At 41.4% G+C, this 23,219-nt stretch overlaps 1 protein-coding gene across 7 annotated transcripts in view; it reads left to right on the top strand.

The window, feature by feature from the left end:
* The window catches only part of NFIA (nuclear factor I A), a 455,247-nt gene extending 432,435 nt beyond the window's left edge, over positions 1-22,812 (top strand). For all 7 annotated transcript variants that reach the window (XM_040360816.1, XM_040360813.1, XM_040360812.1 and 4 more), the window contains one exon: positions 14,254-22,812. In XM_040360816.1, the coding sequence (XP_040216750.1) occupies positions 14,254-14,271 (18 nt within the window). In that variant the 3' untranslated portion in view covers positions 14,272-22,812. The remainder of the gene's footprint in view (positions 1-14,253) is intronic.
* The last annotated feature ends 407 nt before the right edge of the window (positions 22,813-23,219 follow it).

Raw genomic sequence — 23,219 nt, 5'->3', positions numbered from 1 at the left:
TTTGCACATCTAGGCCTAGATTCACGTACGGCCGCTCTACGTTGCGCGGGCGTAGCGTATCGTATTTAAGCTACGCCGCCGCAACTTAGAGAGGCAAGTGCTGTATTCACAAAGCACTTGCGTCCTAAGTTACGGCGGCGTAGCGTAAATGGGCTGGCGTAAGCGCGCGTAATTCAAAGTAGGCTGGTAGGGGGCGTGTTGTATTTAAATGAGGCTTGACCCCATGTAGATGCATGGCCGAACAAACGGCGCATGCTCAGTATCACGTCGTATTTACGCCCCAATATACGTCGGCTCAATGCCTGTGACGTGAACGTAACTTACGCACAGCCCTATTCGCGTACGACTTACGCAAACGACGTAAAAAGATACGCTTTTTCCGACGTGCATACTTTGCATGGGCTGCGCCACCTAGAGACATGCTTTATCTTTACGCCGGCGTATGTCTTACGTAAACGGCGTAACTAATTGCGACGTATGTACGTTTGTGAATCGGCGTATCTTGCTCATTTACATATTCGAAGCAGAAATCAAGGAAGCGCCACCTAGCGGCCAGCGTAATTATTGCAACCCAAGATACGATGGCGTAGGAGACTTACGCCGCTTGTATCTTGGCCAAATTTATGTGTAACTGATTCTATGAATCAGGCACATAGATACGACGGCGGCCATTCGGACTTACGATGGCGTATCTGTAGATACGCCGTCGTAAGTCTTTGTGAATCTGGGTCCTAGACTTTGCAATATTTTCCCACTCTTCTTTGCAGAACTGCTTAAGTTTAAATACCAAAATACCAACAAAATACCATCAGATTCTTGAGGAAAATCTGCTGCCCTCTGCCAGAAAGTGGTCAATGGGAAGAAGGTTTACCTTCCAACATGACAATAACCCAAAGCACACAGTAATAATGACCACACAGTGGTTGGAGGACAAAAATGTGAATGCCCTTGACTGGCTTAGTGAGTCCAGACTTAAACCCCATTGAAAATCTGTAGAATGACTTGTGCAATCCACAAACGGTCACCATAAAATTTAACTGAAATTGAGCAGTTCTGCAAAGAAGAGGGGGCAAATATTGCAAAGTCTGTATGTACAAAGTTAGTAGAGACCAATCCCAACAGACTAAAGGCTCGAATTAGAGAAAAATGTGGTCCAACAAAATACTGACACAAAGGGGGTGATTCTTTTTCCAACTCAGTTATTCTGTTTTTGTTTTTTTGATTTTTATGACATGGTGTTATAGCTTTCACTTGGATGTTATAAGTTGCACTCGTAAATACAGCTGGGTAAAACATAAGAGCCCATTCACACAGGGGCAACACGACTTCTAGCATGACTTTGGGAGGCAACTTGGACACGACTTGAGTGAGAATCATCAGGCAACTTACAAGGCAACTTCAAGTTGCCTCCAGGACAGGAGGCTTTCCAGTGGCCAATCAAACAACAATCGGCTCTTTGGGAGGGAGGGGGAGGGGTTTGCCTGAGAAATGTATGTTACCTTCCTGTATTGTTGCTTCAGTTAAGACAGTGATCCGACTTCTGAGGCAACTTCCATTGAAATCAGTGGGTACAAGTTGCCTACAAGTCGCCTAGAAGTTGGATTGAAGTAGTACAGGAACCTATTCTGAAGTCGGAGCGACTTCAGTAGTGTACATTAAGACGGCTCCATTCACTTCCATTCATTTTCTCAACCACGCGACTTGGGACGACTTGAAGTCGGATCCCAGGTTGCCCCAGTGTGAACCGGCTCTGAACGATGTCTGCCTTCATTCCAGGCTACAAACCAACAACATGTGATTATTTTAAAGAGGGATGATTATTTTCTTTACCATCTCTTCCAAGTGCTTGCCATATAACCCCCCCCCCCCCCCCCCCCCCAACACTGTTTTCCCACTTTAAATTTGCTCTTAGGATCACCAGCATGCCAGGAGACCAGGATACCCCTGCACATTTTGCCTTTTTAGGTAGAATCCATTGCCGGCTGCCCCACTTGGCTACTTTATCTGGCCTGCAGATCCTTTCTCTTTCCCTTATTCATTCTCTCTATCAGTTTGACCTTGGTTGTATAGATTCAGTGCCTCCAGCTGGAACATCATCAGCAGGGCGAAATTTTCTGTCCAGCCGGCTGCAGAGAATAGGAAAACTCAGCAGAGAAATACCTTAATGTAAAAGTTATAATCAAATTTCTCTAAGTGCTGCGTCGGCAGTTCCGCCGCTGATGAAATTGTCAAAAGCGACTTTGCTTTCGTCCATCAAAAAAACAAAAAAACGGGGCGGTCACAGACCAGCAGCCATGTCGGTGCAGGGAACTTCCTGTTTAGGATGCAGCTAAGAGTATATTGTTTATGGTCCATAAAACCCGCGCACGGTCCTCCGACACAAGCAGATCAGTGTTCCAACGTTCATGGCGCAGTAAATTAGGAACGGGGGGGTAGGGGAAGGAACGATGTAAAAAAGCTCCTTGGAGGACAGTAAAACCCCTTTCACTTCTCAATGGTTAAATGGGATTTTATAAGAGCGTTCTACGTGGGGCTGTTTTGCATTACATGAGTTGAATACCTTGGAGATGACACACATCTGCAAGCGGTTTATTAAATCCTTACTCAGCACTTTCCAATCTGATGAGATTACTTTCTTCATTTGACTGGAGAAAGGGAAGCTAAGATCTACACCGGACTGCAGAACTGTCTCCGAGCTTTCACCTTGAACGGTAGGAGGACGCGGGAGCGTACATTAACGGGCAGCTGCTGCTTTGATGAATGTGGTGCGATGAAACAAGATGGCAGCAGTTTTGTCACCTTTTCTTGGTTTTGAGAAGTTAAACTTGATGGCCGATAGACTAAAACGTTTTCAGTCACTATATTTTACCTTCAATTTTTTGTAGCCTGCGCTGTATAAAAAGAACCAGTGAAAAGAAAGTAAATTAAAGCACACCTGATGCCTTGTGCTAAGGTGTGTTTATAGGCATAACTGTTTATTTTAGTTCTGGTTAGAGTTATAACCCCTGTTAGTTGTTTTTTTGTTAAACTGCAAGAACCACCACGGACAATAAAATGTGTAACCTTCACATTTCAGGGGTCCAAAAATGACCCCATAATCAGGGCTTGCAGCCTCTAATTCTTTTTGCAAGCAGACGAAAAAGATGAAGCACCATGCCACTGTTTAATAGTCCAGATACAATTGCGCCAGTTCACACTTGGGCGACTCAGCCACCTGACTAGTCGCGTCCCATTCTATTCAATAGAACCGTTCTAATAGGAGCGACGCAAGTCGCTTCGACTTAGAAAAAGGTTCTTGTACGACTTTGGGGGCGACTTGCATTAACTTCCATACAGAAGTCATTTTGCAAGTCGCCTCTGAAGTTGTCTTCAGGTCGCCTTGTCGAGTCGCCCCCAAAGTCGTGCCGCTCCAGTGTGAACCGGGTCTAAGGGTCAAAAAGACAATAAAAAAAAAAAGGAGTAACCAAAATATTTAGAAGGTCCAAAAATTACCTCATCATCAGAGCTTGCAACTTCTTCTTTTTTCCAGTAGAAGAAAAGAAAACTCCACACCACTATTCAAGAGTCCAGATACAATATTATTCCAGTAATGCTGCGTACACACGGTCGGAATTTCCGACAAGAAAAGTCCGATGTGAGCTTTTGGTTGGACATTCCGACCGTGTGTAGGCTGCATTGGACTTTTAGAGAGCTGGTTCTCAAATTTTCAGACGGAAAAAATTCCAATCGTAAATTCCGATTGTCTGTAGCAGTTCCGACGCACAAAATTTCGACGCATGTTCAGAAACAATTCGACGCAGGCTCAGAAGCATTGAACTTAATTTTCTCGGCTTGTTGTAGTGTTGTACGTCACCGCGTTCTTGACGGTCGAAAGTTCAGAAAACTTTTGTGTGACCGTGTGTATGCAAGCCGAGCTTGAGTGGAATTCCGTCGGAAAAAATATCCAAGGTTTTTCCGACAGAAAATCTGATCGCGTGTACGCGGCATAAGGGTCAAAGGAACAATAAAAGGAGTAACAAACACATTTCGGGGGTCGAAAAATGACCCCAAATCAGAACTTGCAACCTCTTCTCCTTGCAATAAAAAGAAAAGGAAGAAGCACCACGCCACTGTTCCATAGTCTAGATACAATTTTATTCCAGTAAGGGCCAAAGGGACAATAAAAGGAGTAACCAACACAATTTGGAGGTCCAAAAATGACCTCATCATCAGGGCCTGCAACTCCTTCTTGCATTAAGAAGATAAATAAGCAGCACAATGCTACTGTTCCATGGCCAAGATACAATTTTATCCCAGTAGGACTCAACGGGACAGTAAAAGAAGTAACCAACACATTTCGGGGGTCCAAAAATTACCCCATCATTAGGGCTTGCAACCTCCAAACCAGCTGCTGGGGAGAGTTTACTTCACTTCCTGTTCCATAGCTAAAACAGGAAGCAAGCGGAAATTCATGCAAATTAAGGGAATCCCTTGGGCCCCCAGGTCAGCAGAACTAATGTCCCCATTAGGAGATTTTCCCTCTATTACTTTTGTGGGAACAACCCAAGTTTTGTGATTTTCTTTTACTTTTCTCTTCTTTACTTTTTTTTATAATGGTAAACAGGACAAATAGAGAGGGTGAATCACCTTAACAGAAAGCAATAAAAACTGACAGGAGTTCTAATCCCTCTCCACTCTATCCAAAACTAAAAAAAAAAAAAGTTTTTTCTTTAGCTATAATTTAAGATGGTTTGAGAGCTGCCTGGCCATTCACAGTCAGCTTTGTATTTTATCGATGAGTACGAGGTTACCTCTGCTTTCCAGAGTTTGAGATTGTCATCCGCTTGCCTCTTCACTTTAGCCAATCTGAGGAAGCCTGGTACATTCATAAAATACAAGGCTTCCTTTGTGCAGAATCGCAAAAACTGGCCAGGTCCTTTAGCTGCCTAAAGGTCCGGGTCTTAAGTGGTTAACTGTACTTCGCCTTGAGTTGAGCCTTAATGCAAATTCCAAATAATTTTCAGACTCTCCCAGCATTCCAGACCTAACAACCCGGCTCCTCGCCCCTCCGACCCCTGAATGGACTTTCTGTATGTAAACAACCTGCAGCGTTCAGTTCTGTAAATGTAAAAAAGATAAAACACCCTTTAAAGCAGGGGTAGTGAATTAAAATTCACGAAGGTCCAATCAGAAAATGTTTTCTTCAGTGAGCCGTAGCACACATTACGGCTCACTGATTAGTTACTAGAGGTTACAGCACATGATTTCTTCTTGTTGATTGGTTGCTAGAGATTACTGTACAGTAATACTGCTCACTGATTGGTTGCTAGAGATTACAGCATATCATCTCTTCACTGCAGAGGGGCATGATATACATATGAATGCTGCCTTTATTTACATATGAATGCTGCCAGCCTCAGCTATTTACATATGAATGACGGTTATTTACATGTAAACACAGGGTCTGCAGGTGAGTCATCTGTACACAACAATAGGGCAGAGCTGGGCAGCATTAGTAAAAGCACTTCACACTGAGATATCAGGACACAGCACAGGACATAAGTACTTCAAGGGACAGGGGAATTTAAACTGGGATAGTTGGCAAGTATGAGGCAGCTGCTTTGGGCCCCACAACAATGACAGGGCCCATGGCAGCTTCCCCTTTTGCCCTGCCTTAAAGACGGCCCTGCAACCTCTGGAGGAACCCTTGGGTTGCATGGAACCCCGGTTTGTCCAGTGCTCACAGTCACCACTTCTGTTAGTAAAGGAAATAGTTTGGGGCGAGCTTGAAAATAGACTCAGGGTTTCAAAAATTCAACCCCTATGGTATGAAGGTAGAGTATGCCTTTAAAGCAGGCGTCACTAAATGGCGGCCCCAGTAGCCATACTACCCGGACCGCAGCCTCGCCAAATAGTTGCCTATGTGTTCCACTCCTGGCAGCGGCGGGGAGAGGAGTCTGCTATCTAGAGGGGTCTGTGAGGGGGGAACCAGTCTGTGATGGGAGAGGACCAGTCTGTGATGGGAGGGGACCCAGTCTGTGATGGGAGGGGACCCAGTCTGTGATGGGGGGAACCAGTCTGTGATGGGAGGGGACCCAGTCTGTGATGGGAGGGGACCCAGTCTGCGATGGGAGGGGACCCAGTCTGTGATGGGAGGGGATCCAGTCTGTGATGGGGGAACCAGTCTGTGATGGGAGAGGACCAGTCTGTGATGGGAGGGGACCCAGTCTGTGATGGGAGGGGACCCAGTCTGTGATGGGAGGGGACCCAGTCTGTGATGGGAGGGGACCCAGTCTGTGATGGGGGGGAACCAGTCTGTGATGGGAGGGGACCCAGTCTGTGATGGGGGAACCAGTCTGTGATGGGAGGGGACCCAGTATGTGATGGGAAGGGACCCAGTCAGTGATGGGGGGAACTAGTCTGTGATGGGGGGAACAGTCTGTGATGGGGGAACCATTCTGTGATGGGGAGGCCAGTCTGTGATGGGGGGTTAACCAGTCTGTGATTGGGGGGGAACCAGTCTGTGATGGGGAGGGGGAACCAGTCTGTGATGGGGAGGACCAGTCTGTGATGGTGGAGGACCCAGTCTGTGATGGGGAGGCCAGTCTGTGATGGGGGGGACCAGTCTGTGATGGGGGGGACCAGTCTGTGATGGGGAGGGGGAACCAGTCTATGATGGGGAGGGGGAACCAGTCTGTGATGGGGGAGGACCAGCCTGTGATGAGGGTCTGAGATGAGGGTCCTGTGACGTGCACAGGAAGCTGCAATTGTGGAGGATATCATATGGAGTCATAGCACCAATATGACACCCGGATCTCCGCTAGAAGAAACATTTTCTGATTGGACCTCCGTGAATTTTAATTCACTACCCCTGCTTTAAAGGGTGTTTTATCTTTTTTTACATTTACCTGGAGATCTGCTTTAACAGCAAAAATAAGTTACCCTCCGCAGAGAAGACTGATGCACTCCTACCCCAGGGTGCAATAGAACTCCAATGTCTGCACAGCGATGCAAGATCCGTCTTCAGCAACGAGGAGGGAGGAGGAAAAAAAAAAAAAAAAGTTTTAAAACGCCGTCTCACCAGACAAAAGGCTGCAGAGCTGCACTGCACAGCTAAAATAAAACTCCCTACTCAGCACCTTCTATTGATTAAAAACTAACCTTTAAAGTAACTCAGAGAGTATGCGCTTAGCATTTAAATTTAAACATGTCATGAAGCTGATTGGTGTTGCCGAATCGCAGCTCACATCCTCTTCCTCAAGAAGCAAAAGTATTTCAGAAAAATGTTGTTGGGGGGGGAAAGAAGGAAGGGGGGGGTGAAAATAAAAAAATAAAAGGGGGGGAAATCCTTAACTTCTCATTGGAATCTTCGACTTTCTTTTCCCATGCAAATAGACCCCCCCCCCCGTTCAAAGTCCTCAAAGCGAAACCAAATAATTGGCCCTTTGTCTAACTTTTCCAAAGTGCCGGGGGAAGACAGATTAATTAAACACACAAGTGTGGGGTCCCCACTGGTTTGCCGGCGGTGGGGGGGGTCATAATTGAACCAAAATGAATACTTGCAGTGGGCTTTGCTACGTCAGAGTCCAAAAAAAAAAAAAGGAAGGGGGGGGGGACTTTGGTGGGAGGGGAGAGGAGGGTTCGTTGGTAATGGAAGTCACGTCTAGTCCTGTCTGGTTGCCGCTAGCAACCAGACATGATGTAACACTGCAATGTGAACTTGAACTTGGGGGAGTTGAAAAGTGAACAATAGACCTCGAGTAATCAATAAAGCCTATTTCAGTGAAGGATTACAGCTCTGCTCTGGGGTAACCTTGTCTGCAAGGCACAAGCTGAATAGGAAGAAACTTTCTTATTTATTTTACTTTTCTTTCTTCTTCTTTTTACTTTCCTTTTAAAGAGCGGTGCAGGAAACATGCTGCAGAAAGGAGGGGGGAGGAGGGGCTGTTGGTCTCAGCGGATTTGAGCAAATATGGACGTCGTGCAGTAGAACTGAACGCTGCAGGTTGTTTACATACAGAAAGTCCATTCAGGGGTCGGAGGGGCGAGGAGCCCGGGTTGTTAGGTCCTCTGGAGAGTCTGAAAATTATTTGGAACTTGCATTAAGGCTCAACTTCAAGGCGAAGTACAGTTAACCACTTAAGACCCGGACCTTTAGGCAGCTAAAGGACCTGGCCTTTTTTTTTGCGATTCGGCATTGCGTCGCTTTAACTGACAATTGCGCGGTCGTGCGACGTGGCTCCCAAACAAAATTGGTGTCCTTTTTTTCCCACAAATAGAGCTTTCTTTTGGTGGTATTTGATCACCTCTGCGGTTTTTATTTTTTGCGCTATAAACAAAAATAGAGCGACAATTTAAAAAAAATGCAATATTTTTTACTTTTTGCTATAATAAATATCCCCCAAAAATATCTAAAAAAACTTTTTTTTCCTCAGTTTAGGCCGATACGTATTCTCCTCCTTTTTTTTGGTAAAAAAAAACGCAATAATCGTTTATCGATTGGTTTGCGCAAAATTTATAGCGTTTACAAAATCGGGGATAGTTTTATTGCATTTTTATTATTTTTTTTTTTTTTACTACTAATGGCGGCGATCAGCGATTTTTTTCGTGACTGCGACATTATGGCGGACACTTCGGACAATTTTGACACATTTTTGGGACCATTGGCATTTTCACAGCAAAAAATGCATTGTTTACTGTGAAAATGACAATTGCAGTTTGGGAGTTAACCACAAGGGGGCGCTGAAGGGGTTAAGTGTGACCTCATCTGTGTTTCTAACTGTAGGGGGGTGTGGCTGTAGGTGTGACATCATTGATTGTGTTTCCCTATAAAAGGGAACACACGATCGATGACGGCGCCACAGTGAAGAACGGGGAAAGCCGTGTTTACATACAGCTCTCCCCGTTCTTCAGCTCCGGGGACCGATCGCGGGACTCCGGCGGCGATCGGGTCCCGCGGTCACGGAGCTTCGGACCGGGCCGCGACCCACGGCTGGGCACTTAAAGAGGACGTACAGGTACGTGCTTGTGCCCAGCCGTGACATTCTGCCGACGTATATGTGCAGGAGGCGGTCCTTAAGTGGTTCAGGGAGCTGCTTTACCTGCCAAAGGATCTGTGTTTCTGTCCATCCAATCCTGAGATTTGCAGCACAGCCCTGTTTGGCCGGGGCAGGAGACCTGACTTTTCTCTGCTGCAGAAGTGTTGCAGGTCTTGTCCCTCCCCCAGTCTGTGACTGGACAGTGAAAGGAGAAGCAGCAGACTGAGGAGTTCATCTTTTGATCTCTCCTCAGCTTGCTCCTGGCATTGCAGTAGGACTTATTGGCTCCTTGCGCTGCTTCTTCCTCTCCCAGTCTGGGCTTTGCAGTACAGGGACTGAAAGAGGCTAATACAGTCAGCACAGCACAGTGGTGTAGTGGGTAGCACTTTTGCCTAGCAGTAAAAAGGGTTGCTGGTTTGAATTACGACCACGACACTACCTGCTTGGAGTTTGCATGTTCTCTTTGTGCCTGCGTGGTTTTCCTCCGGGTACTCCGGTTTCCTCCCACCCTCCAAAGACATGCTGGTAGGTTAATAGCCTTCTGCCTAAAAAAATTGGCCCTAGTATATAAATGTGAGTTAGGGACCTTAGATTGTAAGCTCCTTGAGGGTAGGGACTGATGTGAATGTACAATGTACAGGGAGTGCAGAATTATTAGGTAAGTTGTATTTTTGAGGATTAATTTTATTATTGAACAACAACCATGTTCTCAATGAACCCAAAAAACTCATTAATATCAAAGCTGAATATTTTTGGAAGTAGTTTTTAGTTTGTTTTTAGTTTTAGCTATTTTAGGGGGATATCTGTGTGTGCAGGTGACTATTACTGTGCATAATTATTAGGCAACTTAACAAAAAACAAATATATACCCATTTCAATTATTTATTTTTACCAGTGAAACCAATATAACATCTCAACATTCACAAATATACATTTCTGACATTCAAAAACAAAACAAAAACAAATTGGTGACCAATATAGCCACCTTTCTTTGCAAGGACACTCAAAAGCCTGCCATCCATGGATTCTGTCAGTGTTTTGATCTGTTCACCATCAACATTGCGTGCAGAAGCAACCGCAGCCTCACAGACACTGTTCAGAGAGGTGTACTGTTTTCCCTCCTTGTAAATCTCACATTTGATGATGGACCACAGGTTCTCAATGGGGTTCAGATCAGGTGAACAAGGAGGCCATGTCATTAGTTTTTCTTCTTTTATACCCTTTCTTGCCAGCCACGCTGTGGAGTACTTGGACGCGTGTGATGGAGCATTGTCCTGCATGAAAATCATGTTTTTCTTGAAGGATGCAGACTTCTTCCTGTACCACTGCTTGAAGAAGGTGTCTTCCAGAAACTGGCAGTAGGACTGGGAGTTGAGCTTGACTCCATCCTCAACCCGAAAAGGCCCCACAAGCTCATCTTTGATGATACCAGCCCAAACCAGTACTCCACCTCCACCTTGCTGGCGTCTGAGTCGGACTGGAGCTCTCTGCCCTTTACCAATCCAGCCACGGGCCCATCCATCTGGCCCATCAAGACTCACTCTCATTTCATCAGTCCATAAAACCTTAGAAAAATCAGTCTTGAGATATTTCTTGGCCCAGTCTTGACGTTTCAGCTTGTGTGTCTTGTTCAGTGGTCGTCTTTCAGCCTTTCTTACCTTGGCCATGTCTCTGAGTATTGCACACCTTGTGCTTTTGGGCACTCCAGTGATGTTGCAGCTCTGTAATATGTCCAAACTGGTGGCAAGTGGCATCTTGGCAGATGCACGCTTGACTTTTCTCAGTTCATGGGCAGTTATTTTGCGCCTTGGTTTTTCCACACGCTTCTTGCGACCCTGTTGACTATTTTGAATGAAACGCTTGATTGTTCGATGATCACGCTTCAGAAGCTTTGCAATTTTAAGAGTGCTGCATCCCTCTGCAAGATATCTCACTATTTTTGACTTTTCTGAGCCTGTCAAGTCCTTCTTTTGACCCATTTTGCCAAAGGAAAGGAAGTTGCCTAATAATTATGCACACCTGATATAGGGTGTTGATGTCATTAGACCACACCCCTTCTCATTACAGAGATGCACATCACCTAATATGCTTAATTGGTAGTAGGCTTTCAAGCCTATACAGCTTGGAGTAAGACAACATGCATAAAGAGGATGATGTGGTCAAAATACTCATTTGCCTAATAATTCTGCACTCCCTGTATATGTAAAGCGCGGCGTAAATTGACTGCGCTATATAAGTGCCTAAATAATAATAATAATTCCAAGTCACTGCAGCACAACTGATTCTCTTTGTGTTGCCTTTTTCTCTTCCAAAGGGAAAAGGCATGCGGTGCACGCAGGTTAGTGGCACCCCCAAAGGTGAAATAAGTCCAGTTATAAAGTCCCTTAGGCCCCTTTCACACGGGGCAGTGGAGGTGTGGTGACGGTATAGCGGCGCGATTTTTAGCCCCCGTTAGCGTCCGATATAGGAGCGGTAAACACCCCGCTCCTGTACGGCTCCAAAGATACGACTAGCAGGACTTTTGGTGTGGTCCTGCTAGCGCACCGCCTTCGGGCTTTCACACTGAAGACTACAGGGCACGATTTTTTCAGGCGGTATAGCAGCGCTATTTTTAGCGCTGAACCGCCTGAAAAACGTGTCAGTGTGAAAGGGGCCTAAGACATGGGTGCTCAACCGGTGGCCCCCCAGCAGCTGCAGAATTACAAGTCCCATGAGGCAAGTCTGCCAGTCGAGTGATGGGTCTTGGACCCACTTCCTGATTGGCCGGGAGGAGAATCAGTGTTACAATAGTGAATATTCATTCGCTATTGCAACACACCTGGGTGGGCTCCGGACGCAATGCTCTGCTTCTGGCTCTAATCGGGTGCTTCAAAAAAACACCCCACCACTGTAATTCAGGTGCCGGCATCCTGCAAGGGGCCGGACGCATGGACAAGAGGGCGGCGCCCATGCGCTCTTAATGGACAGGCCGCCCCTGATCATTGGTTATAATAAGAGGAATAGTGCCCCATTGATGGGATCAGTAGGGGGAATGGTGCCCTATCATTGGAATAGTGCCCCAAGGGCCAGATAAAGGCAAGCAAAGGACCACATCTGGCCATGAGGGTAACAATTTGGGAACCACTGGTCTGTACTATCCAACAAACACTACTACTACTACAAACTCAGACAATACATTACAAACAATTAAAATTAACTATTTCTGCACACTTAGTCCCGGTTCACACTACAGCGACATGAAGGTCGGCACGACTTTGCGAGGCAACTTGAGGCAACTTGAGGCAACTTTGAGTCGCCTCCAGGACAGGCAACTTTGCCAGTGGCCAATCAAACAATAATCAGCTCTGTGGGAGGGAGGGGTTTGCCTGAGAAAACTATTTTCTCTTCCTGTAATGTTGCTTCATTCAAGACAGTGATCCAACTTTGGAGGCGACTTCCATTGAAATCAAAGGGTACAAGTTGCTTTGAAGTAGTACAGGAACCTTTTCTGAAGTCGGAGCGACTTCAGTAGTGTACATTAAGACGGCTCTCATTCACTTCAATGGAATTTCTCATGTCGGGCGACTTGGGGCGACACAAGTCGGATCCCAAATCGCGGTAGTGTGAACGGGCACTAAGTCACATCTTTGCAATTAAAGTCTAAGGCCTCGTACACACGATAGGTTAAACAGAGGACCGTTTTCATCGGTCAAAACCGATCGTGTGGGCCCCATAGGTTATTTAACCATCGGTTAAAAAAAAGCCAACTTGCTTTAAATTTAACCGATGGATTCCTAACCGATAGTTTAAAACCGATCGTTAGTAGGCACAACCATCGGTTAAAAATCCACGCATGCTCAGAATCAAGTCGACGCATGCTTGGAAGCATTGAACATTGGGCCAGATCCACATACATTTACACTTGCGCCGCGTATCAGAGATACGCTACGCCACCGTACCTTACCTGGCGTACTTTCAAATCCTCAAAGATTTTGCGCCGTAAGTTACGGCGGCATAGTGTATTTCTGGCGGCGGAATTCAAATCGGTGGGTAGGGGGCATGATTCATTTAAATGAAGCGCGTCCCCGCGCCAATTGAACTGCGCATGCTCCGTTTCGAAATTTCCCGCCGTGCTTTGCGCGAAATGACGTCGCAACAACGTCATTTTTTGAACTTAGTCGTGACTTACGTCCATCCCTATTCACAGACGACTTACGCTAAAAAAAATCTAATTTAGATGCGGAAACGCCAGCCATACTTAACATGGCAAGTCTATCTATACGCCGCAAAATAGCAGCTTTAACTATACGCCGGAAAAAGCAGACTAGAGACGACGTAAGAGAATGCGACGGCCGCGCGTGCGTTCGTGGATCGTCGGAAAAAGCTAATTTGCATACCCGACGCGGAAAACGACGCAAACTCCACCCAGCGGGCGCCAAAGTATTGCCCCTTACGATCCGAAGGCGTACGAAGCCGTACGCCTGTCGGATCGAACCCAAAAGCAGTCGTAGCTTGGTTTGAGGATTCAAACTAAAGATACGACGCGGGTAATTTGAAAGTAAGCCGGTGTATCAGTAGATACGCCGGCGTACTCGCTATGTGGATCTGGCCCTTTGTTTTTTTTCAGCACGTCGTTGTGTTTTACGTCACCGCGTTCTGACACGATCGTTTTTTTAACCGATGGTGTGTAGGCGCAACGGACCATCAGTCAGCTTCATCGGTTAACCGATGTAAACGGTCGATCAGACCGTTCTCATCGGATGGACTGATCGTGTGTACGAGGCTTAAGTCACATCTTTGCAATTAAAGTCTAAGGCCCCGTACACACGACCGAGTTTCACGGCAGAATTCAGCCAGAAACTCGATCGGAGCCGTATTCTGCCGAGAAACCCGGTCGTCTGTACACTTTTGGCGGAGGAAACCAACGAGGATCTCGTCGGGCCAAATAGAGAACATGTTCTCTATTTCCTCGTTAGTCAATGAGGAAACTTGGCTCGCCGAGATCCTCGGCGGCTTCACAAGGAACTCGACGAGCAAAACGATGTGTTTTGCCCGTCGAGTTTCTCGGTCATGTGTACGGGGCCTTACCCATTGGTTTCTGTACACTTTTACATTTTTCTGTCATTTCAAAAGTAATTTTTTATATTTTTTAAAATTTGGAATACTCATTAAAATAAGAGGAAAGTACAATTAGCTATTGAGACTAAAAAAAAAAATAAACTGTAAAAATAAATTGTATTATTTTTTGTCATTGCAGTCCTGGTACCTGGGATAAAGGTCACAGTTTTCTATCGCCCACCGGACAGACCACCTGCCCCTTCTCATCTCTGTAACATTTGAAGACACCAACGGCAACTTGGCCTAGTCACTTGGCGCCGGAGGAAGGGGAAAACCCACAGCAGAACAGCATCGAAGAAGAACTATCATAAGTGGTCGCATGGCAGATACCATCATTAATCAGCCTTATTTCTTTTACTTTCAATTTTTGTTTTTTCCTCACCTTTGGGGGTCTCAAGAAAGTTCCCAATGGGAAAAGTTGGGATTCACAGCATTTGAAGTGTTTTCATTGGTAGCATACATATTAGGTGGTTCCTGGTAGCCTTAGGCCGATTATTTTTTATTTTTTTTGACTTGCTATAAAAAAACACTCTCATTGTGAAACCCATTTTTTTTTTTTTGCAAAGCCACTCCTTATGTGCATCCACAGTTGCGACCCTTTTGAGGAGTTCTGGTGGAATAGTCCCTATAAAGGAGAAACAAAAAAAAAAAGAATAATGAAGCACTCTAATATACAATGTACCGTATTACTGAATATGAACTTTGACTAGTACTACGACCACACTACATTTATTTCAGAGACCGTGGAAATCAACCCAGTCGTGGTCTAGTGCCTCCACTGTTTTTTTTCCCCCATTTCGAGTGCTACTACACTTAAAAGGATTTGTGAGAAAGGAAAAAAAAAAGAAATCACACAACTTGTGTAAAACTAAATAAGGAAAACTGCACCTTTTTAATATTTTTTTTTTTTTTTTTAATCGTTTGACCCAGTGCGGAGGTGGCAAAAAAAATGATATTACTGGACACGACTGCGACAAACTGTTTTGCGTTAACATATCACGAAATGTCCACCCTTCTTTCTGACAAGGATTAGTCACATCCATCACCCACCAGGAAACTGTTAACATTTATTTTTCATCCGAGTTGCAGAGTAATGAAAGAAAAAGAAGAAGAAAACAGTCCAGGACTATTATTACTCTATGTAAGGAAAAAAAAATAAAAAATATGCTGCACTTGCAAATAAGCTTTTTCTGAGACAAATTTTCAACAATTACGCAGAAATGGGGAAGATGGTCTGTATTGACAGAAACTGACAGGAACAAAAATTTAAAACAATCATATTTGGATTGATTAAAGTGCAATTTCATTGGATAGGTAAATATCTTTGTAAGATAGAGATTGTTGAAAATTCTATTTTTGTTTTCCAAGTCCTACCACCCCCCAGGACTCTAAACTATCGGGGTTAAAAAAAAAAGAAGAAAAAAAAAAACAGCCTTGCAAAAGAAAGGGGAGCTATTTTTGCTTTTTATGTTTTTTATTGTTAAACTTGTATCCCTTAAAAATGAAAATGTAAAAAAAAAAAATATATATATATTATAAAACATAATGGTGCTTTTACCACAACATGTTAACTACATTAAACGCTAAGTAATCATTTTTTTTTTCTGTTATCAAAGCACATAACTTAAAAAAAAAAAAAATGAAATCATAGTATCTGTTAATTTTATAAGCTAAAGTCACTATTAGTGGGTATGCCAATTCAGTCAAATGTCACATTTTCCCAATATAGGATTTAGTCAAATGCCTCAGGATCTTTATAGATGTCCAGATTTTATCCATATGAATTTTTTTTTTTTTTCATCACTTGTATCCTCTGGGCTTCAAACACTGATTAATCTGGGGGGGGGGGGGGGGGAGAGTCGCAGCACTTGCTGGAAAAAAAAAAGTGAATTGGATCATAGACGCTATGTATGTTATGTACTAAAAAAATAAAATATTAAAAATAACAAAAAAAAAAAAATCAAAACCTAAATAAACAGGATACACTTGATTTATTTTCTACAAGACAGCGAAGCGTCCCTTTGCTTCGCATGCAACTTTAAAGGCGGTTTCCTATACTATACATATATTATATACTTTCTGCTTGGCATATTTGTCAATCAGAAAAAAAAAAAAATCTCTGCATGTTTAGTGTTAGTAATTCATTTTTATATACTTAAAGTAGGATAAAGTAGAGTGCATTAAGACAAGACATTTTAATCCCTATTCCAGGCACTTGCCTTTTTTTTTTTTTCTTTTTTTTACTTTTTTTCACCCTATCCCAATGCTGCCAAAAGAAAGGCCCACATGTCCCTTTTGGCAATGAAGGAGTTAAACTGTGTGTGTTCAGTCTGTTTAGTCCTAATAAGGGCTTTTGCTACAGTCCTATACAATCATGTCCACAAATTCTTGGGAAGACACTTTGCTCCTCATTTTATTATTATTTTTTTTTTGTTAGGTAGTTATTTTTTTTATTATTATTATTATTTTTGTTTTGTTTGTAATGCTTATGGGTGCGTGGGAGGGCCTTGGATTGTATTCACAATACGTTGGGAGGGCCTCTCAAGCGTCCAATAGATTAATTTGCACGAAGATGAAATTAAATTCCATATCAATGTGCCTTTGCCCTGGATAGCGATTATTTGTGGAATTGTTGCACATGTTCCTTATATAGATAGCGGGGGGAGGAGATTCCCCAGACACGCGTTTTGGAGACACTTTTTTTTTTTTTTTTCTTGTAAATGTGACTTTTACGTCAGGCATTGCAGGCTCCACTTTGTAGATACTTTGTAGATTTTAGTTCAATCCCACCTGTAGAAGTAGTGTGCTTAGTCTTGTAGTGTCTGTGCTATTTTGCGTAGGAGATCAGTATTTTGGGGGGATGTTTGCTGCATTGTGACAATTTATTTAGTCTTCCTTTTTTTTTTTTACTTTCCCCGATCAATGAAAATATGCAATACCTGCTTATATCATGTAGTCAATGCTTAGCAAATTTTATTAGACTTTTTTTGTTTTTTTTCGTTTTTTATTTGACCAAAGTTGGTTGGTGCTGTACTTGACGCAGTATGTTAGATGTTTAGTCATTGTACCTTTGTGACTACGAATGCACATGCAGGAGGGGCTCTTAGAGAAGCAGTCAGACTGTGAAGCACTAAGCTGTACCCTGCTTTGAGCAATTTTATTTTTTATTTTTTTTCGTGTGGTGTGTGTGTTACAACCTATCACAAGCAAGCCTTAAAACAACAACAACAACAAAAAACAAAAAAACCTGAATTCCTTTTTCCTTAGATATCCCACACCCAATTTTTATTAGCAGACAGCAATCAACTCACATCAACAAGAAAGAGGTCATAATGCCCATTTTTTATATGCACGTTTTTAAAAAGAAAAAAAAACTTCCAACTTCTGAAAACAAAAAATGTTTACCGGTTCTCTCTATTTAAGAAAAAAAGAATAAATTAATAAAATGTTTTTTGGATTTTTTCATATGTATCTGATATGTGGTTGAGTAGTTGTATTGTGTGTGTGTGTGTGTGTGTATTAGTGAATTGTGTCCATTTTGTGTATCCAGCATCCTTTGCCTTCCCTATAGCACTTAGCTGGGCATTACCTTATGACATATGTGCACTAAATATCAGCTTGCAGTGCTTCACAGTGAAGGGAAATAAAAGCCTAGACAAACGTTTTGTCAAAAATCCTTGCTATAAGTCAAGGCGTTACCAGAAAATTGGTTGTACATACAATACAAATGCACCCTTTTTTTTAAAACCATGCAAACTAAGCAATAGTCTTGGGCAGTTGTAGTTAGGTTTTTTTTTTTTTTTTACTTTTTTTTTTTTGGGTTATATTTTTGTGGATTTTCGTGTGTGTTGTAGACATGGTTGCAAAGAGAGCATAACTGCCCACTCAGATGAGTAATTTGTATGTTGTATAGTTTTAATGAATACACTGATTTATTCTACCCTATTTTATAATGCAGGTCTTTTGTAATGTTGTTTAAATGAGGACAATTTTCTGTCAATTTAGCCTTGCAGATTTTTCTGATTGTTTGTTATAAATGGCAGCATTTTTAGATTTTTCTTTTTTTTTTGTCATGGGAGGGTTAGGTTGAGGGATATGTTATTTTTTTTATTTTTTTTGTTATGCTTTCGGGAACTGGATTTAAGTTAAAACTTTCCCGTTACCTGTACGTATGTATTTAAATACAACTTTTTTTTTTTTTTTCAGTAGTATAACATTTTCCTATACTTGAGAAGTATGGGCCACTAAATAACCATTTTAAATGGAATTTACAGGTATACTGTATTTTTTTTTTCTCACTAAAAGTCTGACTCTTACATTAAGGATTTGATTATTTAAAACAAAAAATGTTTTAAAGGCTTTAAAGCATTGAAAGGTAGTCAAGGATGTCGAACAACAACATTGTGTCAAGTATTAAAACTCATAAGTTCAGTTTAGTTACTTCTGCCATCATATAAAAAGTACTGCAAGGTCAAAGGGCATGTATGTTCAGTTTAAAAAAAAAAATCTAACATTCGACAAATGCACAGTAAACGCTAGGTGTGCAGCATAAAATAGACACTACATTGTTGAGTAATATAACATTACATAAATGAAAAACATCAAATTATACAATTCATTGTAATTAAGCTTTGTGTTTATTTACATTGCCTTTTTTCAAGTTGCATTAAATATGGATCTTCCTTTAGAGTATATAAAGCAGCCTAAAAGTTCTGCATACAACAATATAATACACATGAGTAGAATCAAATCCATTAATATAGCCAATATTTTATATATTCATTTTATAATTAGATTCCTATGTTGAAATTTGCACTCAAAGTTAACATTTTCTCTTGATTTTTAAGTTTGATTTTGACCAGCCAGTCAAACACACTATTTTTGTAATGTTTGCAATGCACAGTAATAACACAGGCCCGCACTAACTAACAACGTATATCTGTTCTGATTTCTGAGAAATTTGGTTATTTTAAAATTCCTACAAATACAAAAAAAAAATGATAACAATGAATATGTCTGTTCACTTACATTCTGTAAGATAAACAAGGTATATCGACGACGTTCATAAGATAGACATTTATCAGTTCTAGCTCTACTGATATTATTGCCACAAAATTCCTACAAATTTTTTTTTTATAAAAATTAATATGTCTGTTTTCTTGCATTCTGTAAGATAAACAAGGTATATCGACGACATTCAAATGATAGACATTTATCAGTTCAAGTTATACTGATATTATTGATATAAAAAAATAATTATTACAGCCAAGAAAAATATAAACTAAATCAGAAAACTGCAAATGTGCGATTTGGGGGGGGGGAATTTATTTCTTTAACCATTTCAGAAATTAAACAGAATGAAAAAAGATACATAGAAGAGAAAATACTTAACAATTGATGCCTTTTCATAAAGTGAGATAATGTTTACATTTTAATAATGACATAAAATGGTGCAAATTATACATTGCACTATATAAAATGTTAAGAGTCTATTGCATTGTAAAAACAAATCCAATCTTATGACCGAGGTGTGCGTTGAATCAGAGAAGCTGTGATAACTAGAACACTACAAAAATAGGTAGACGTGGCAAGCTCTACCTTTAGTGCTGTTGTTCTTAAAGTGACCTTTTATTATTATTTTTTCTGTGCTCCTAAATGCACTTTGCTAATGTAAAGAACTGAAATAACTGCATTGAAAAATATTCTCAAAGGGAGGATGATTTGCAATGCCTAAGCTACCTTCTATTTAATGCCTGCTCAATTAGAATTTTTTTTTTACGATAATACACCTTTCAGGTTTATTCTTAAGTTCTCTGGCATTAGACGTGTGTTTATATGCTTTTGTTGCTGCACATCCCAAGCCAGTCCTCACTTTTTTCTTTTTAATTCGAAAAATTAGTTACACTGTTGCCCATCCCTTAAATATTTTTTTTCTCAGTATGTAAGGAGTAATGGACCAGTATTTCAGAAACTGCGCCCCAGGAAATCACCAAAGTTCTCTTTGGCCTGGCGGAGCGAATGCATCATTATCATGCATCTGCAACAGTTGTGCCATTACCTAGGTGTCTTAGGTCTCTTCTTGTGATGTTAAAGTATATAGGAAAGCTATTTTATAAGCCTCTGCATGCAGGGACCTTCAAATAACCCTTGCTGGGGCAAAGAGACTGCAGCTTTGGCCCCCCCACTTAGCCTATAGTCCAGGACTGACTCTGCCACCAGGGCAAGCAGGAGTTTCCCTAAACGTACTCCCGTGGCATGAGGGTATAAACAGAACCAATTGACCGTGTATTGTTCCCACCTTTAAAATGGCTGCCTCCAGTGAAATGATACATTATAGGCAATGGAACACACTTTTGCTGTTCACAATATCCAGTCTCCCCCACAGCAATATGCAGACCCCCAAGGCTGGTTTTATCGTACGCAAATCTTTTTTTTTGCAGCTTGTTATGACAGTGTTAAATGCCTTCAATTAATATTATTATAATTTTTTTAGCTTTACAAAAAGCTAAAGAGATGCTTCAACTTAACAGTACTTTTTTTTTTTGTGGTGATATGTTTAAATAATGAACAATATAGAGAATGCATTGTGTCTCTTGTAAGGATTTTATTTTAAGGGTGTTTGCAAGGCCTCCGTAGAACAAAGTTTAGAAAAATCTTTGCAGGATTTGTTTTGGCAGATGTTTAGTGGAAACCATTTAGATGTACTGCCATCATTTAAAGGGCTTAAAAAAAGCTAACGAGGCTTAATTTTAAGACCTTGTACAATGGAGTATTGCATATTGCAGTTGACCAGATATTAGCTGTCATTGTCTAAAAACTTAAACTAAATCGGATTGGTTTCTACAGACGAAACCCGATTTGTCTTGGACCTCGCTGTTTGAGACAGACATGGCAGTTGTTTGTGTATAGCCTACAGTCGCATATCATAATAAATAACATGGGCAACAGTGCCATTGGTCCTTCAAAGCCCAGCCAATACTTTTTTTTGGGGGGGGGGGGAGGGTTAGTCTTTATTGCTGCATGCATGGGTCACTGGTTGTGGGGAGCTTCCCACCCTAAGACAAAAAGTAAATGGAAAGCTTTTCAATGGACACATTGTTGCTGATTTACTAAAGGAGAAGAACATGGTAGTAGATTATGTCCTAGTAATGCAACAAAATTTTGGCCACTGAAATTATTGGCGTTTTACCAAGAAAAAAATAGGTGCCGATAATGGCTGCCGAAAACGTGCGTGATTTTGCCACGATTTTACCACGCTTAGGGTGTATTTTTTTTTTTAGCTCGTGTGACTCAAAAACCGCATCAATGTTTTTTTGATGTGGTTTTTGAGTCACATGACCTATGAAAAACACACCATAAGCGTGTTAAAATCGTGGCAAAATTATGCACGTTCTTGCTGCGTTTTCAATAGGGAGGTGTGTTTTTGGTACGTTTTTTTTAACTGACCAAATATGCACCAAAAATGTAGCAAACAGGATTTTTAACACGTCAACAGACCAGTGTGAAGACATACATAGAATTTAACGGGACATATTTTTTTAAAACTTTTCTTGCGCTTTTTTTTTTAGCTCAAAAGCACTTCAAAAACTGCTCAGTGTGAAAGCAGCCTATCAGCTGAAAATTAGCCGTCAATGCCCCGACAAATTCATACTCATGTAAATTCATGATAATAATTAAAAAGTCAAATATATATATATGTATTTCTTAAAAACCGTCAATTTCAGTTTTGGCCAAGTGCATCCTGATTTTCGGTATTTTTATTTGGGTGCACCTCTATTATTCCCAATATATTTTTCATTTAGCTTAGTGAATGTGGGGAAAATTCACTTTGCAAAGAAAAAAAAACCCACAGGAAAGGAAAATAAAAAACACGATTTATTTATTTATTTTTTATTAGTTCACCTAACAAAGGAAACATTTTCTTTGCTCGGCTCCTTTAGTAAATCTGCCACGTGGTTACTTTGTTTTTGTAGCATGGAGAAGGGTTAGAACCTACATCAGATTTCTATCTGTGCTCCCATCTGTCCCGGTGGGACTGTGACACACAGGAAGTGAATCTCCTCAATGGTTCCCATTGAGGAGATTCACTTCCTGTGTGTCACAGTGCCACTGGGACAGATGGGAGCAGGCAGGAAAAAAAAAACTTGATGAAATGTTTTTTTAATTGCCGTTTTGTCAGGGCATCACTGAAATAAAAGCTCTCTAATGTAGATTGTTTTTAATAGTGCGAAAAACGGGAACCTCAATCAGCTTTTTGTTGTCTGTTCTCCTACTTGAAAGCATTGACCTAACTTCCTGTTCTTGTGCAATAGGAAGCGTTTACAAGGGAGGCTTGGTGACAAAGTAAACACTTGACTGAGGTTCTAATCCTAAACCATTCTGTTCAAAACATTAAAAAAAATAAGTTTCGTCCAGCCTTGAACTTTAATTTTCATGCTAGCATTAAAATACTCAAATTAAAATACCCAATAAAATATATATTTTTGTTTTTTAATGAACCTTGCGATCACCTAAAGGCTGTTATATACCACCTAAAAAATGTGTGCCATCGTTGGTTTAGAACTGTTTTTCAAATGTTTTAACGCAAAGTACACACAGTGCTAAGGTAGTCCAACCGATAGACGTGACTAGTTAGGCTGTATTGAGGCCTTCTTGGATGCAAATGCATAGCAGTGTTTATCTGCATGAAAAAAAAAAACTATGCACTACCCTTTTCCCAAGACCAGATATGATCAACTTTTTTGGTAGCCTTTTTTTTTTTTTTCTTTAATTTCCGTTCAGTCGGTCCTAGCCTTTCTCAGTTGTACTAAAAAAAAAAAAATGCCAGCTTTAGGACAGAATGACATATTTGAATAAAACCAGCAAAATAACCGATTTACGAAATGTAGTGCCTGTGAAACCTGTATTATATGCTCTTCTGAAATAAGAAATTTATACACCGTGAGCCTTTTGCTATCAGTCAAAATCTTCTGATGTAAAATAACCATACAATAATTATGCATGCAATGCCATACTGCTTAGTAACCTCTACCAGTACCACTTATGTTAGCTTGTTTTTTTTATTTTTTTTGTTTGTTTTTTTTGTTCTTTCCGGTTACGTTCATG

Source organism: Rana temporaria, chromosome 7, assembly GCF_905171775.1.
Source record: "Rana temporaria chromosome 7, aRanTem1.1, whole genome shotgun sequence".
Classification (NCBI taxonomy): Eukaryota; Metazoa; Chordata; class Amphibia; order Anura; family Ranidae; genus Rana; species Rana temporaria.
The sequence above is the reverse complement of the archived record's forward strand: the minus strand, read 5'-3'. Positions and strand labels throughout refer to the sequence as shown.